Source organism: Zingiber officinale, chromosome 11A, assembly GCF_018446385.1.
Source record: "Zingiber officinale cultivar Zhangliang chromosome 11A, Zo_v1.1, whole genome shotgun sequence".
Lineage (NCBI taxonomy): Eukaryota > Viridiplantae > Streptophyta > Magnoliopsida > Zingiberales > Zingiberaceae > Zingiber > Zingiber officinale.
The window spans coordinates 93,283,981-93,298,906 of NC_056006.1; the positions used below are offsets into that span (position 1 = coordinate 93,283,981).

At 41.1% G+C, this 14,926-nt stretch overlaps 1 protein-coding gene across 1 annotated transcript; it reads right to left on the reverse strand.

The window, feature by feature from the left end:
* Positions 1 to 11,431: 11,431 nt before the first annotated feature.
* Positions 11,432 to 12,441, reverse strand: LOC122032024 (chitinase 2-like). Its single transcript, XM_042591267.1, has one exon. It carries the CDS (start codon positions 12,398 to 12,400, stop codon positions 11,498 to 11,500), a length of 903 nt encoding a protein of 300 aa, XP_042447201.1. The 5' UTR covers positions 12,401 to 12,441; the 3' UTR covers positions 11,432 to 11,497.
* Between the last annotated feature and the right edge of the window lie 2,485 nt (positions 12,442 to 14,926).

Genomic DNA, 14,926 nt, shown 5'->3' on the forward strand with positions numbered 1-14,926 from the left:
CTAGAGTGGATCTTAATGAGTCCCAAATGACCAAGGCTTCAAAGCCTAGGAGGGTCATTAGGAGGGTTGCTAGGGAAGACATCCCTAGTGAATATTTAGTGAACCCAATGAGCTCCAATAGGTATTGGGTTCCTAGGAGCGTGATTTCATCACGCTAGATGAGTTAGGGTGTGTCAACCTTACTTGAATAGGTAGTTAATCTAATCATGGCAAAAGGTGGCACTTTAGGAATTTTCAAGGTATGATCAAGCCTTGAAAATGAAATTAAGAATTATTCCTAAGGTGATTAGAATGTGCCAATCAAATTTGAGGAGTTGTCTAGAGTCAATCTAGTTGGCACATGGTGATCTAAAAGTCTTGAGGATAAGATTTTAGGTCTATTACACTTAGGAATATGGATTTTATGGCAAAATGATCGAAATTATAAAAAATGGCAACTAAGGCTAGAATTAGGTATTTTCTATACCTTGACATGTTATTTGTCATATATTGTTTGTCATATGTCATGTCATGACATCATATTTAATCTATGATCATTTGAAATGTCATGATAATGCTTAGGTTATTTATATGTCATGCTTTATTTAAGTTTCATACTTTATGCCATGACATCATGACATTGGCACATGTTATTATGTATGATATCATTTTATGTCATGTCATCATTTCTTGCATTTATAATCAATAAAATTGATTTAAGGTTAAAAACACAACTTGATATGGAGATCAAATTGTTGTTTAGAAAATGCATGAGAATCTAGTTTAAGATAACTTAAACTCATATCTCACATCAAAATTGACTTGGATGTGTTTGATACACCTTAGATGTGTGTGAGATATTAGGATGATGAGTTAGGAACAAGGTGCATAGTTCTTGTACCTAGATGAGCCTAATTCAAAATTGGGGATCATAGGGAAAGCTTGTGTACAAGTCATATACATTTAGCACTAAGATTGTGGTCCCAAATTAAAGGGTTTAAAATCATTTCAAAATTGATTTGAAAAACCTTGATGAAGCTTTTCTAGTGATAGCATTCATCATTGAACAAGTTGATACAAAGATAGGTTAACTTTGAGCTATTTCAAAGACTTTTGAACTTTGTATCAAGATTGAAAAATGGAAGTTATTCTCATAGAAAACTATTTTACCATGATAGTATATATTATGAGGAATATATCCTCAAAATTTCACAATTTTTGGAATTTTCTGTAATTTTCTAGAGGTTTCTGAATTTCGTGGAAAGAAATCAGAACTTATCAGACCTTTATCAGGTTTGTGGACCGATCAGAAGGGTTTCTGAGACCGATCCAGAGGGAGCCTGATCGGTCTGGAGACCGATCAGGGCGTGCCAACCTGCTGAATTTCGACTGTTTGTCTAAAATTGTAGCTATGGAAGTGGTGTTTTAGAGTTCTAAAGGTTTGAAACTCTCCAAGACATTGTTGGTGCAATGGTCAAGGGGGAGTTGACCTTTAGGGGGAGTTTTACCTATTAATCAAGGAGGAGTTGACTTTTAGGGGGAGTTTTTACTCGTCGAAATTTTTGAGGATGAGTGATATGGGATTATTACTAAGTTGATTGTTGAATTTAGTATCAAGGGGGTAATTAAGGATTTCAATGAAAGGTATGGGACTTTCATTAGGAAGAAACTCTTGACCTTGATTCACTCCTTTTGATGTGTGTCAAAAAAAAAAAGGGGAAGAATGTCTAGAGAATGTTCAAGGAAGAACATTGGAGTTAGTGGGAGAGTTTGTTGTTCACAACGAGTGAAGTTGTGAACAACGATAACCTACTATTCAGGGGGAAAGTTTGTTGATGTGTGCCAATAGGGGGAGAATGAAGGGTTTAAGTTAGGCCTTCATTATCTAAGAAGGAGGTTGTCTTCTTAGAAGGAGAATGTAAGGTTGTAACTTATGGCATGAAGAAAGTTGAGGCTATTGGATTAGCCTAACTTAAAGGTATTGTCAAACATCAAAAAGGGGGAGATTGTTGGTGTAATTTCCAGTAGGTCAAGGTTGACCTAGTTAACCAAGCGTAAACCGTGGTCATGGTTTCGATGTTTGACAATACAGAAAGACATGTAGACATGGACAATGCAGGTGCAGTTGTCCATGCGGAGAGATACTGATCAGGGTCTGATCAGGTTGGATGAAGAAGAGTCAAGTAGGTCAAGGTTGACCGGATACTTGACTGGGAAGTCCTAACTGGGATGTTAGGCAGTTCGGAAAGTCCTGGTGAGTGAAGCCAGGCAGTCGGGAAATCCTGGTGAGTGAAGCCAGGTGAAAATCCTAGTGAGTGAAGCTAGGTGAAAGGGAAATTCTGGTGAGTGAAGCCAGGTGAAAATCCTAGTGAGTGAAGCTAGGTGAAAGTGAAAGTCCTGGAAAGTGAAGCCAGGCAGTTGGAGAAAGTCCTGGTGAGTGAAGCCAGGCAGTTGGAAAGTCCTGGTGAGTGAAGCCGGGCAGATTAGAAATCCTGGTGAGTGAAGCCAGGTGAAAACCCTAGTGAGTGAAGCCAGGTGAAAACCCTAGTGAGTGAAGCTAGGTGAAAGTCCTGGTGAGTGAAGCCAGGCAAGGGAAAATCCAGATGGATCAAGTCTGGTGTTGAGAAGGTCAAGTAGGTCAAGGGAGTGACCGGATACTTGACACGAAGAGAAAAGTCCAAGTGGGTCAAAGGGATTGACCGGAAACTTGGTGGGGAGTCTTAGCAGGTCAAGGGAGTGACCGGATGCTAAGCATGATGTACCAACAGGTCAAGGTTGACCGGATGTTGGTTTGGAAGGTTTGGGACTTGGTTTGGACAAAAACCAAGCTCTGGATCGATCAGTGGATCGATCCAGTGATACACTGGGTATCTGGATCGGTCTGGTGACCGATCAGTAACCAAACAGTAGCCTACTGAGTGTTATCTGATCGGTCTGCAGACCAATCAGGAAACAACGATCAGAAGGCAAGAAGTTCGGGAGAAAAGGAAGGGACATGCATGCTGATCGGTCCCTGGACCGATCAGAGGAAGCTCTGATCGGTCCCCAGGACCGATCATGGTCCTCCTGGACCGATCAGGAGATGTTCTGATCGGTCCAGCCCTAGCCATTGGCTCACAACGGCTAGTCTTCTGTCTTCTGATCTTCGCAGGTTGAGTGCAGGATATAAAAGGAGTTCGAGGGCTTCTACAGTGGATAAGGCTTCTCTTCTTCTTCCTACTCCTGACTGTGATCGAGCTTTGCTGAGCTCGTAGCTTACTGAGCTTCGTGTGAGCTCCTTCTTGAAGCTTCGGGTGAGCTTTCCTCGACTGATCAGCTGCTACTGTGAGTTTCCTGAAGTTGCTGCTTCGGATTCCAGTCGACAAGAACAGTAGGCAAGCTTTGTTTTGTACATTCATATTGTCTTCTGTTTTGTGCTGTATTTTTGTACACCTTTCTTGCTGTTGCAAGAAGTTTCTGTGGCGAGGTTTCTCCACCCAGAAGGAGTATTCTTATTAGCCGGTTTTCCGGGGACTCATCCACCGACGGATTAATAGGCTTCGTCCACCTTACGGACACGCCGAGGAGTAGGAGTTTCATCTCCGAACCTCGTTACATCGACGAGTTTGAGGTTTGCTATTCTCCGTTGTTGTTCCTATTGTTTATTTCCGCTGCGCTAACCTTGATTTGTAGAAAGAAACGAACGATTTGGGGTGGTTATTCACACCCTCCCCCTCTCTAGCCGCGATCATCGATCCTAACATTGAAGGCGCCTTCAAGGGCGCCTCCAAGCTGGTAGCCTAATTTCCAGCTTGGTTTCTTCAGCTTCCGATGCTCCGTTCTTTTGGGTGATTGCGGCCAACCGGAATAGTGTTAGGATCGATGGTCGCGGCTAGATGGGGGGTGTGAATAGCCGCCCCAAATCGTTCGTTTCTTTCTACAAATCAAGGTTAGCGCAGCGGAAATAAACAATAGAAACGACAACGGAGAATAGCAAACCTCAAACTCGAACTCGACGATGTAACGAGGTTCGGAGATGAAACTCCTACTCCTCGGCGTGTCCGTAAGGTGGACGAAGCTTTGGATGAGTCCCCTGAAACCGGCTAATAAGAACTCCTTCTGGGTGGAGAAACCTCACCACAAACTCTTGCAACAGCAAGATCAGAGTACAAGTACAAGAAGCACAGCAAGATACAAATATAAAGATGAATGTAACAACTCTTGCTTGCCTTCTCGTCGTCGACTAAAATCTGTAGATGAAGCACCAACTTCACAGAATCACAGCAGCAGCTGAAACCAGTCGAGGAAGCTCACGCGAAGCTTCGGAGAAGCTTAACAAAGCTTCAGAGCTCAGCAAAGCTCAAGAGCAGAGAAGATGAAGAAGCAGAAGCTTGAAGAAGAAGAAGAAAGCGCACTGTCGACCTTTTATACCTACATCCACTGCGAAGAAGAAGCCAGAAGACAGAAGACCGTTGGCGCCAGCGGATAGTTACAGACCGATCAGGCTCAACTGATCGGTCCAATACCTCGATCGGTCTTGGGGACCGATCGAGCTCGACTGACCGATCAGGCTATGTCCTGATCGGTCCTGGAAGACCTTGATCGGTCCTGGGGACCGATCAGCATGCATGTCCCTTCCTTTTCTCCCGAACTTCTTGCCTTCTGATCGTTGTTTCCTGAACGGACTGCAGACCGATCAGATAACACTCAGTAGGCTACTGTTTGGTTACTGATCGGTCACGAGACCGATCCAGATACCCAGCGTATCACTGGATCGATCCACTGATCGATCCAGATCTTGGTTTTTGCCCAAACCAAGTCCCAAACTTTTCAAACCAACATCCGGTCAACCTTGACCTGTTGGTACATCATGCTTAGCATCCGGTCACTCCCTTGACCTGCTAAGACTCCCCAACAAGTGTCCGATCAATCCCTTTAACCCACTTGGTCTTTCCAACACCAGATGTTCGATCACCCTTGATCCATCTGGATTTTTCCCTTTCCCTTGACACTAAGTCCATTAATAAGATTATGCCCCTTCCGTTGGGGAAGATCACACGCTCTTAATTAACTTCCTATAGTCATCCAAAAATGGAAGTCTGTTCTAATGATCCACAAACAAGCTCATCCGTTATGGAGGAAGGCACTCAGAGCCAATGCGCAAGCTTGTTTGCATCACTTACAAACCAGTAATGGAGACCATGAGATTTACTTAAAAATCCCTCTCCCACTTAGTTATTTATAAATGAGGAATTTTAACTATGCTAGCCTACTAAATATGTAAACTAACATGCACACACAGCACAATATAAAAGCAATAAATAAAAATTCTAATTTTCAACTATTATGACTTTTATCTCTAGTTGCCCTCCGTGTGTTGTCATCCCAAGCTGCTGCCATATTTGGCCACTGCCACCGGGTCTAGCTATCGCATCCATCTTGCTCCTAGTTCCGCTGCGCCTCTGGTCCTTAGAAGGTTCCACGCTTTGCAAGATTCGATCCGCGACATAAATAGAATTTTACATTTTGATCCTATATTCCATAAAAGGAATGTACATGTATCTAGATCAAAAATAAAATCCTAATAAAACTAAATACAGCTCCTGCTGTATTTTATAATACAATCATGCACACACATATAAATGCCCTTGACATGTCCAAGGGTCCAATCACACACATAAAACTATAAGCCATAATAGTTGGATCCTGCATCCACAAAGTTAGCACATCCTACTATTATCCTGCCTAAATTATGTATGACATGTGCATAATTAAACTAATACCAAATACACAGAGGCAAAACCCTAGCTCTGATACCAATTGTTGGTTGCTACTCGGAAAACATAGAGGTTTCACTGTACAAAAATTTTGTACAAAGGTCTGAATCTTTTCCTAGCTACCATGTGTTCTTTTAAATTAAATTTTGGATCGCCTGCGGAACTTAACACGTTTGATCCAAAACTTAATCTATTCATTCTTTTAGGTTTTGACTTGGGTCTCCTGCGGAACTTAACACGTTCGACCCAAATCACCTTAAGTTATTAATTCCATTAAATATTAATTTCCATAATTGGTTCCCAGTACTGACGTGGCGAGGCACTTGGCCTTCTTGGATATGGGAGCAACCACCACCGACTAGACAAAACCTTTTATAGAAAGCTAATATTTAATTTCCTAAAATAACTTTAGGTTAACCGAAAAGAACAATCAAATCACAAGGAAAAGAAAAACAAAAGAACACTATATCGAAAACAAATTCGAAACTCTAGAATCGTATACCTCTTGTATTTGGTATTATTTCCAAAAATAACTAGTATGATGCGGAAAGAAAAATTACTAGTTATACCTTTTAGAAAGACCTCTTGATCTTCTACCGTATTCCTCTTCTAACCTCGGACGTTGTGTGGGCAATGATCTTCCGAGATGAGAACCACCAAGCACCTTCTTCTTCCTTGCAAGTTTCGGCCATCAAAACTTCTCCTAGGATGAAGAGGTTCGGCCACCACCACCATGCTCCAAGGGATGCTAGAAAAGAGGCTTCTTTTCTCTCCTTCTTCTCCTTCTTAGATCCGTCCACCAAAGCTATCTCCACCATGAGAAGGTTTCGGCCACACAAAGGAGAGGAGAGGAAAGAAAGGGCCGGCCACACCCAAGGAAGAAAAGAGGAAGAAAAATAATAGAGTCGTTCGCCTTGAAGCCTCCTCTACCCCCTCTTTTATAATCCTTGGTCTTGGCAAATAAGGAAAATTTAATAAAAACTTCCTTAATTCTTTTGCCATTGAAAAGGAAAATTTATTTAATTAAAATAATTTTCTCTTTTCAAATTATAATGGCCGGCCACTCTTCTCCCCAAAACAAGGAGAATTTTAATTAAAACAAAAATTAAAACTTCCTAATTTGTTTCTAGAAATTTATAAAAATTTCTCCAATAATTTTAATCCCTTCATGATTGGTTAATAAAAAGAAATTTTATAAATTAAAATCTTTCTTTTAAACATGTGGATAATTTCCAAAAAGAAAAGTTATCTCTAAAAATTAAAATCTCCTTTCAATCTACAAATAAGGAAAGATATTAAATCTTTTCTTAATCTTTTGTAGAAACTAATAAAAGAGAATTTTTAATTTTTAAACTTTCTTTTAAATCATGAATATAATTAAAAGGAAAGTTTTTACCAAAATTAAAACCAACCTTTTAATCTACAAATAAGGAAAGAGATTTTAACTCTTCTCTTAATCTTTTGTAGAATCTTATAAAAGGAAGGATTTGAATTTTTAAACTCTCTTTTAAATTATATTATCCACATAAGAAAAATTTTAAAATTTAAAATTCCTTTTTATTTAATAGGGCCGGCCACATGAATTCACCCATGAACATACCCATGGCCGGCCCTAGTTTGGTCTCCAAGCTAGCTTGGCCGGCCCCTATAGGATGGGTAAGAAGGTGGGTATGCGGTGGGTATAAATCTCTATATACTAGAGGCTACGATAGAGACCGAGAGGAGGAATTGGTTTTGGTCTCCCGATGAAATTAAGCATCCCGTGTTCGCCCCGAACACACAACTTAATTTCATCAATAATAATTCATTCCACTAAAGAACTATTATTGAACTACCGCACCAATCCCAAATTACATTTTTGGGCTCCTTCTTATTATGAGTGTGTTATTCTCCCTGTGTTTAAGATAACAAATGTCCACTAATTAAGTAAGTTACTGACAACTCGCTTAATTAATATCTAGCTCCAAGAGTAGTACCACTCAACTTCATCGTCATGTCGGACTAAGTCCACCTGCAGGGTTTAACATGACAATCCTTATGAGCTCCTCTTGGGGACATTCTCAACCTAGATCACTAGGACACAGTTTCCTTCTATAATCAACAACACACACTATAAGTGATATCATTTCCCAACTTATCGGGCTTATTGATTTATCAAACTAAATCTCACCCATTGATAAATTAAAGAAATAAATATCAAATATATGTGCTTGTTATTATATTAGGATTAAGAGCACACACTTCCATAATAACTGAGGTCTTTGTTCCTTTATAAAATCATTATAAAAGGAACGACCTCAAATGGTCCTACTCAATACACTCTAAGTGTACTAGTGTAATTATATAGTTAAGATAAATTAATACCTAATTACAGTACGACCTTCCAATGGTTTGTTCCTTTCCATCTTGGTCGTGAGCTACTGTTTATAATTTATAAGAAACCGATAACATGATCTTCTGTATGTGACACCACACACCATGTTATCTACAATATAAATTAATTGAGCAACTATATTTATCATAAATGTAGACATTTGACCAATGTGATTCTTATTTCTAGATAAATGTTTATACCAAAAGCTAGGCTTTTAGTATACACTCTAACCACCAGGACTTCCATCTAGCTTCACTCACTAGGATTTTCACCTGGCTTCACTCACCAGGATTTCCCAACTGCCTGGCTTCACTCACCAGGACTTTCACTTTCACCTAGCTTCACTCACTAGGATTTTCACTCTGCCTAACATCCCAGTTAGGACTTCCCAGTCAAGTATCCGGTCAACATTGACCTACTTGACTCTTCTTCATTCAACCTGATCAGACCTTGATCAGTATCTCTCCGTATAGACAACTACACCTGCATTGTCCATGTCTACATGTCTTTCTGTATTGTCAAACATCGAAACCATGACCAAGGTTTACGCTTGGTCAACTAGGTCAACCTTGACCTACTGGAAATTGCACCAACAAATAGGGCTCACCCGAACCCAATTCCCGGCCTTCTCCTCGAGCAGTCTTCCGTCCCGGCTTAACGTCCCTCGAGCGCCGCGCACGCTCTTCATGCCCACCGGAGTACTCTTCCGCAGCTCTCTCGTCCTTTGGACGCACCGAGCCCGTCGGCTCCCTTCCCGTGCCGTCCTTCTCGCTAGCTGCGTCTTCCGGTCGACTTCCTGTGTTCCTAAGCTCCTGCATACTCAGACACAGTGATCAAACACAACATAACCTGACCAACTTGGTTGATCACATCAAAACTACCACGGGGTCCAACATTTTATACGTTCATTGCTATGGTTCTTTTACTATTCCTCTCTCAAAATCGATTTCTAATTTTAGCGTCGGAGAATCAACATAAAGGACTTTTTCCCTAATCTGACACCTAATGTTCTTTATGACGTAAAGGATCGCTTGGAGTTTTTATTTGGTCAATAACACAGTCAAAATTTTAGCTAACTATCTGACTTTTGGACCAATCAATTTTATATATGAAATTGTGTAAAATGCATTTAAAAAAATATTAAAACATCTTAATATATTTTTCATTCAGGCAATATACTTATTTTAGCTTTGGTGTAATAGCCTCTATGATATAATTAAATTTTTTTTTATAGTTCGGTGCACGAAATTTTCGTCATGCAGGTCTCGAAGAAAGATCCATTATATGATATAATTAATATAATATATAAAATACTAAAACTATTAAAGTAAATTGATTCAATATTTTTTTTAGTTTAATTTTATATATATATATATATATATATATATATATATATATATATATATATATATATATATATATATATATATATAAAATTCAAATTATTCTAAAATTATTATCAAAGAAAGTTATACTTGCTATGTATGAGTAGAGATCCTCTAATTCATTTTTAATAAATCATATTCTAATTTACTATAATAATTAGAGGGATTCAATGATCTCATTTACTAAATAGATAGGAACTATTAAATCCATCCAATCGTTATCCCTGATCCAAGATAGATCAGACAAACGGGACAAGAGGATCCCGTCTTCCTCTATAGATTATAAATTATGAGAATATTTAATTAAATAATATGGTTGATCTAATACGTTAATTGGTTGTCCGACTACTAAGATCAAATGATCAGACGGCTAAAATGGATTCTACACGAAAAATATCATTGAGGATCCCTAGCTAATTTGGATTATGCAATGATACCACTAAATAAGGTCGTATATATCATAAAGGTGTATGTTGTTTTCTTTGGTGGGATTTATAGTGATTGATGTCCTTTAGTGAAGTCTGATAATTTAAAATGAATATATTCAGAAATAATAATAATAATAATTTTAATTAATTTTATTGATAATCAATTTATAAAAATTTTCCATCGTATAAATAAAAAAATACACATGGTGGTTAATTTAGAAACTCAGCATCATTTGATTATACCTTTATTTAAAGAAAAAATTTCTATAAATACTCTATAGCTAAAGATCGAATCATAAATATCTAAGTAACAATCTAAATATCTTACCATAACATTATAATCCCGAGGATGTCCTGCATGTATAATTCCATGAGCAAGCCTAGTTGATATTTAAGTAAATTATCTAAAACTCCTTAATAATAAACTCAATTTCTTTTTCGGTCCCTGATCATTAAAAAAAAGTATTTTCACGTAAATTTATCTTTACTTCATCGATTTACCAAATTATTCTAATTTATTTGAAATAAAAAATAAAATAAAGTAAAATTTCTCTTAAATTATCATCATTTAATTATAATATAATATATTTTATATCAATTGAGTAACTCATTAAGAATAGATAGATTTACCAGAGGAAAAATAAGTACTCATTATTTGTATAGATAAAAAAAATCTAAAATCAAGTATAATTGCTCATAAATTTAATATTATTTAATTAAAATTAAATATATTTTTTATCTAATTAAGTATTATTCATTTTCTACCTGACCAATTGATTGAGAGTCATACGTATCGTCAATCGATTTAACTTAAGTCAATTTATTGTTACGAGCTCCTAATTGATTGGTTAGTATAAATTTAAATTTAAATGTGTTAAATTTAGAAATAATTATACCTTAGTTTTTTTACTTTTTGTAAAAAAAGGACATGAGTTCAGTAGAGAATGTAAATAAATTTTTTCTTACTAGGACCTAAACTGAGGAGAAAATTAAGTTGGGGAATTTTAGGGTATTACTGTTACATTATTTTTAGACTCAATATTTCCCTTTGTACTTCCAATTCTTTACAGAATTTCCTTCCATTCTTCTCCTTTTAAATCTTTTAAATCTTGATCAATTGGACATATCTTTCACATGATTGTGTCCCATCTTTCTATGAGAATAATAACCTTTTATCTTTCGCTTTGCATCATTAATAATTATTTGACATTTTAACTTTATTGAAAGAAATTTATTCCTGCATTTTTTTATAGATATCCATTAACGGCGCTAGCGGCCAGACTTTCATCGTTGACTTGTTGTTGGTCCCGAGGTTCATTTCGCGGCAAGTGACCGCGATTATCGAGGATGATCGCGGAGTTCATCTCCGTTTTGAAAATTAGTATTTTAATCTGCGAGAGCAGAGATTTCTTATCAATCTGATCACCTGCCTTCCGTCGCTTTATTGATACTTTTTTTTTTTTTTAATATATCGAACAGATCGGCGAACTATGATACTGATGACAATAATTGATCCCCTAATCGAAGACGAGCGACAGATTCCACTACAGAGAAGACGACCGACACGACCTTCCGTTAACCGGAAGCCAGCAAGCTCTGCGCCTGCTTCTCGTACCTGAATCCTTGGCTCAGGGAGGTGTCGGCGGTCCACACGAAGATCCCCCCGAGCTTCCCCTGCTTCTTCAGCTGGCTGCACGCCCTGAAGAAGCCATTTTGGGGCGTCAGCCCGCCGGGGTTCTCCTCCGTGTTGAAGCTCGCCAGCAGCCGCCCTCCCCTGTAGTTTCTCCTCTGCTCCTCGAAGTGCTCCAAGAACTGCGCCACCGTCGTCCCTCTCGCATACGCGTAGAACTGGAAGTTCACGTAGTCGATCGCTCGGCCGTACTTGCTCCACAGCGCCAGGTAGTGCCTCTGCACGTCGTCGTCGGCGAACGGCGCGATGGAGGCGAAGGAGATCGTCCCCGCGCGCTTCAGCCGAGTCACCAGCCGCCCAATGCTCTCCGCGAACGCCGCCGGCGTCGCCCGGAAGTGCTCGTAGTCGACGTCGATGCCGTCGATGTGGTACTCCTCGACGAGGGAGGTGAGGGAGTCGACGGCATTGTTGACCCAGGAGTCGACGGAATCGGGCGTGAAGTTGGCGAATTGGCCATGGACGGAGTCGCCGCCGAGGCTGAGGGCGACCCTGACGTTCGGGTGGGAGCGCTTGATGGCGGCGACGGCGGCGGGGGAGAGGTTTTGGCTGTCCCAGAAGATGTTGAAGCGGCCGTTGGTGGGGGTGGGGGAGGAGGAAGTGGTGTAGTCGATGGCGAAGGCGAGGATGAAGTGGAATTCGACGCCGGAGGACACGGGGACGTCGGAGAAGCGGACGCCGGTGAACTCGGCGCCGATGTACTCTCGGAAGAGGTTGGAGGGGGCGGCGGCGGAGGAACTAGCCATCAAAAACAAGAGCAGAGAGTAGATCAAGAAGGAAGAGGAAGCCATGCGAGCAAGTGCCTTGACTCTCTGAGCTGAGCTCGACGGATAGCTGATTCTTTATAGGATTTAATCGGGAGCTTAACCGGATCAAGATTCGATTGCCTTTAGACCCGTTAAAGAAAAAAAGGCAGAAAACGCATAGATTCGATTTTGTTAGACCCGTTAAAGAGAAAAGGACGTGAGCAGCAGCAATAGAATAGTGGCATCGTTTCTATAACTAGAAATCTGTCTACTAGACAAACAGACGATGCTAAACAAAACGGGTTAACGGACGCTGATAAAGAAATCAAGCATATAGCCAACGGCGGCGAAGAATGGGCGCCACACAGACAAAATTTAACGTCGCCGGCGAAATGAGAATAGTGTGTGCTTCTAGATTACGTTGGGGAGTGGGCGTATCGGGTCGGATCCAAGGAATATAGAAATGGAAGACGGCGAATCATGGGGCGGAAGGAGGAAGCGTTTGACTTGGCCGCCCCGGGTTTTGTTTTGCGTGGCCGAGGGCGACCCGTCGACGGAGATGGGAGGGTTGTCTAAATGTTTGGCAGATTTGACGATGTGAGACCAAAATTCTCGGCGAGTTTAATATTCTCAACTAACTTTCCCAAAATTTGTGAATGTTTTTTTGCCCATGCGCTGTTTGTCCTTTTGTCCTGACTGCTGCAGCCGGAAGACCGTAAATAAATTAAGCAAATTTCATATTTCACTGCATTAGAATTTATTTATGTTTATTCAAAATATATATAAAATTAATTAATTAAATAAATTTAAATAACTCTTTAAATTAAATGGATAAATTTAAACATATATGTGTTTAAATTAATAAACGTTGGTAAATAATATTTATAAATAATATTTATGAATTATATTTATTAATAAAACTTTTTTCAATATGATCATGTCCGAACGCTGACTCAACGGACGCTGGGCACGTGGTGCTCTCCGATTTGCTGATATAGATCTCCGGCTAGTCGTACGAAGCTCCGGCGAACCTGCACAGAAGTCGTGCCGGGAAGGGGTTCCCGGCGGCGACCCTCCGACGCTCAAGTCAGGCAAGCAAGTAGTGAAAAAAGTGGCTCCAAAGATGTCTCACGCGTACCTCCGGCGAAGTATGAGGCTCTTTATATAGCGCGGTGAAAGAACTCCTGCACGTCCACCGAGGCGCATACGTGTCCGTAGCCCATACCTCAGTATGTGTCTGTCAGAAAGCTTACCTGACGCCATACTGCTACAGTCCCAGCACGTCGTCGATGGGACAACAGAACACCCCGTTGTCAGACTTGTAGTACGGCCTAGCCATAGGGATTGACAACTATCATAAGATGTTCTTGTCCCTCTCTACCGATCACAGGCCAGGGTGTCTGGCCAGCCAGCTGGACGGGAAGTCCATCCGGACGGCCCTTATCTTAAGTGCTGGCCGGACAGAGCTCACATCCCGTCCGGCCTGCCATTGGCATCGATATACTGGGGATATTTTCTGTAGGATGCCATGTAGGGACTGTAGCAGTGTCACCTTCTATTAGGCTTTCCACTCAGCTCTTTGCTACTGTTTAATTGAGCGTCGGAACCCCAACTTCTGTCGGGGCGACTTTTGCCATCGGCTATTCACCGGTCGGTCGGCCGGGGGGTCGGCCCCTCCTTCTCCGATCGGCCACCTGGGCCTTTGACTCCCGCGTGGCATTGACTCCTCAGAACGGGGGTCCCCTGTTCTAACCGCCGGATCACTTGCCTCCCCCTCAAGTCTAATCGAAGGAGGCGAAGTCCGACTGACTGGACTGCCGATCTGACTGGACTACGGTCACTATACTAGTCCGCTCGGCTAGGCATAGAGTTGCACATCCGGTCGGCGGTGTCTCGCTCATGCCTTGTGTTCCCTTGAAATTCTTATCAAATCCTTTCACTCACTGCGTATCACGTGCGCTACGCACGGTAAGGTGCATTCATTAAATGCGACCAGTGTCCTGCTGACACGTGGTAACCCTGCTCTTGTCAGCGTATGGCGGTGGCGTTACCTCCGATGGGACAGCAGTCATTTGAAATGAATGGCTAGATGATAACCTCGTTCTCCGTGACCTGAATCGGACGGCCACGACCGTTCGACGCTAATGTTATAAATCTCGCGGCCACTTCTCTCCGCCGCCTTCTTGTTTCATCGACTTCGCCTTCACGCTGCTCTCTTTGCTCCGGCGATTCTCATTCCCTGCCTGTTTGGTGTGCTCGCCATCTTTTCCTTTCCTCGATCTTTCTAGCACCCGTAAGCCTTCCTTTTCTGCTACCCACCTCTTGTATTGCTTCCTTTTGCATTCTATCGGCATTTTCTTTTAGTTTTTCTGTCGATTATTGCTTCTGTTTCGACCATGGCGAGTACTTCTACGCCTACAGTCGGCGCTCCTGGTCTCTGGTATACGACTATGGAGAGCCGCTTCGATGAAGAAGACGCATTGCGTCTTATTCGAACGTATGAAATTCCGGCCGACCACGAAATAGTTGTAGCCACTCCTTCCGATCGGCCGAATGACCCGCCGCCCGGCA

Coding starts and splice junctions, on each gene's coding strand:
- LOC122032024 (XM_042591267.1), bottom strand. CDS start 12,400: ATGGCTTCCTCTTCCTTCTTGATCTACTCTCTGCTCTTGTTTTTGATG.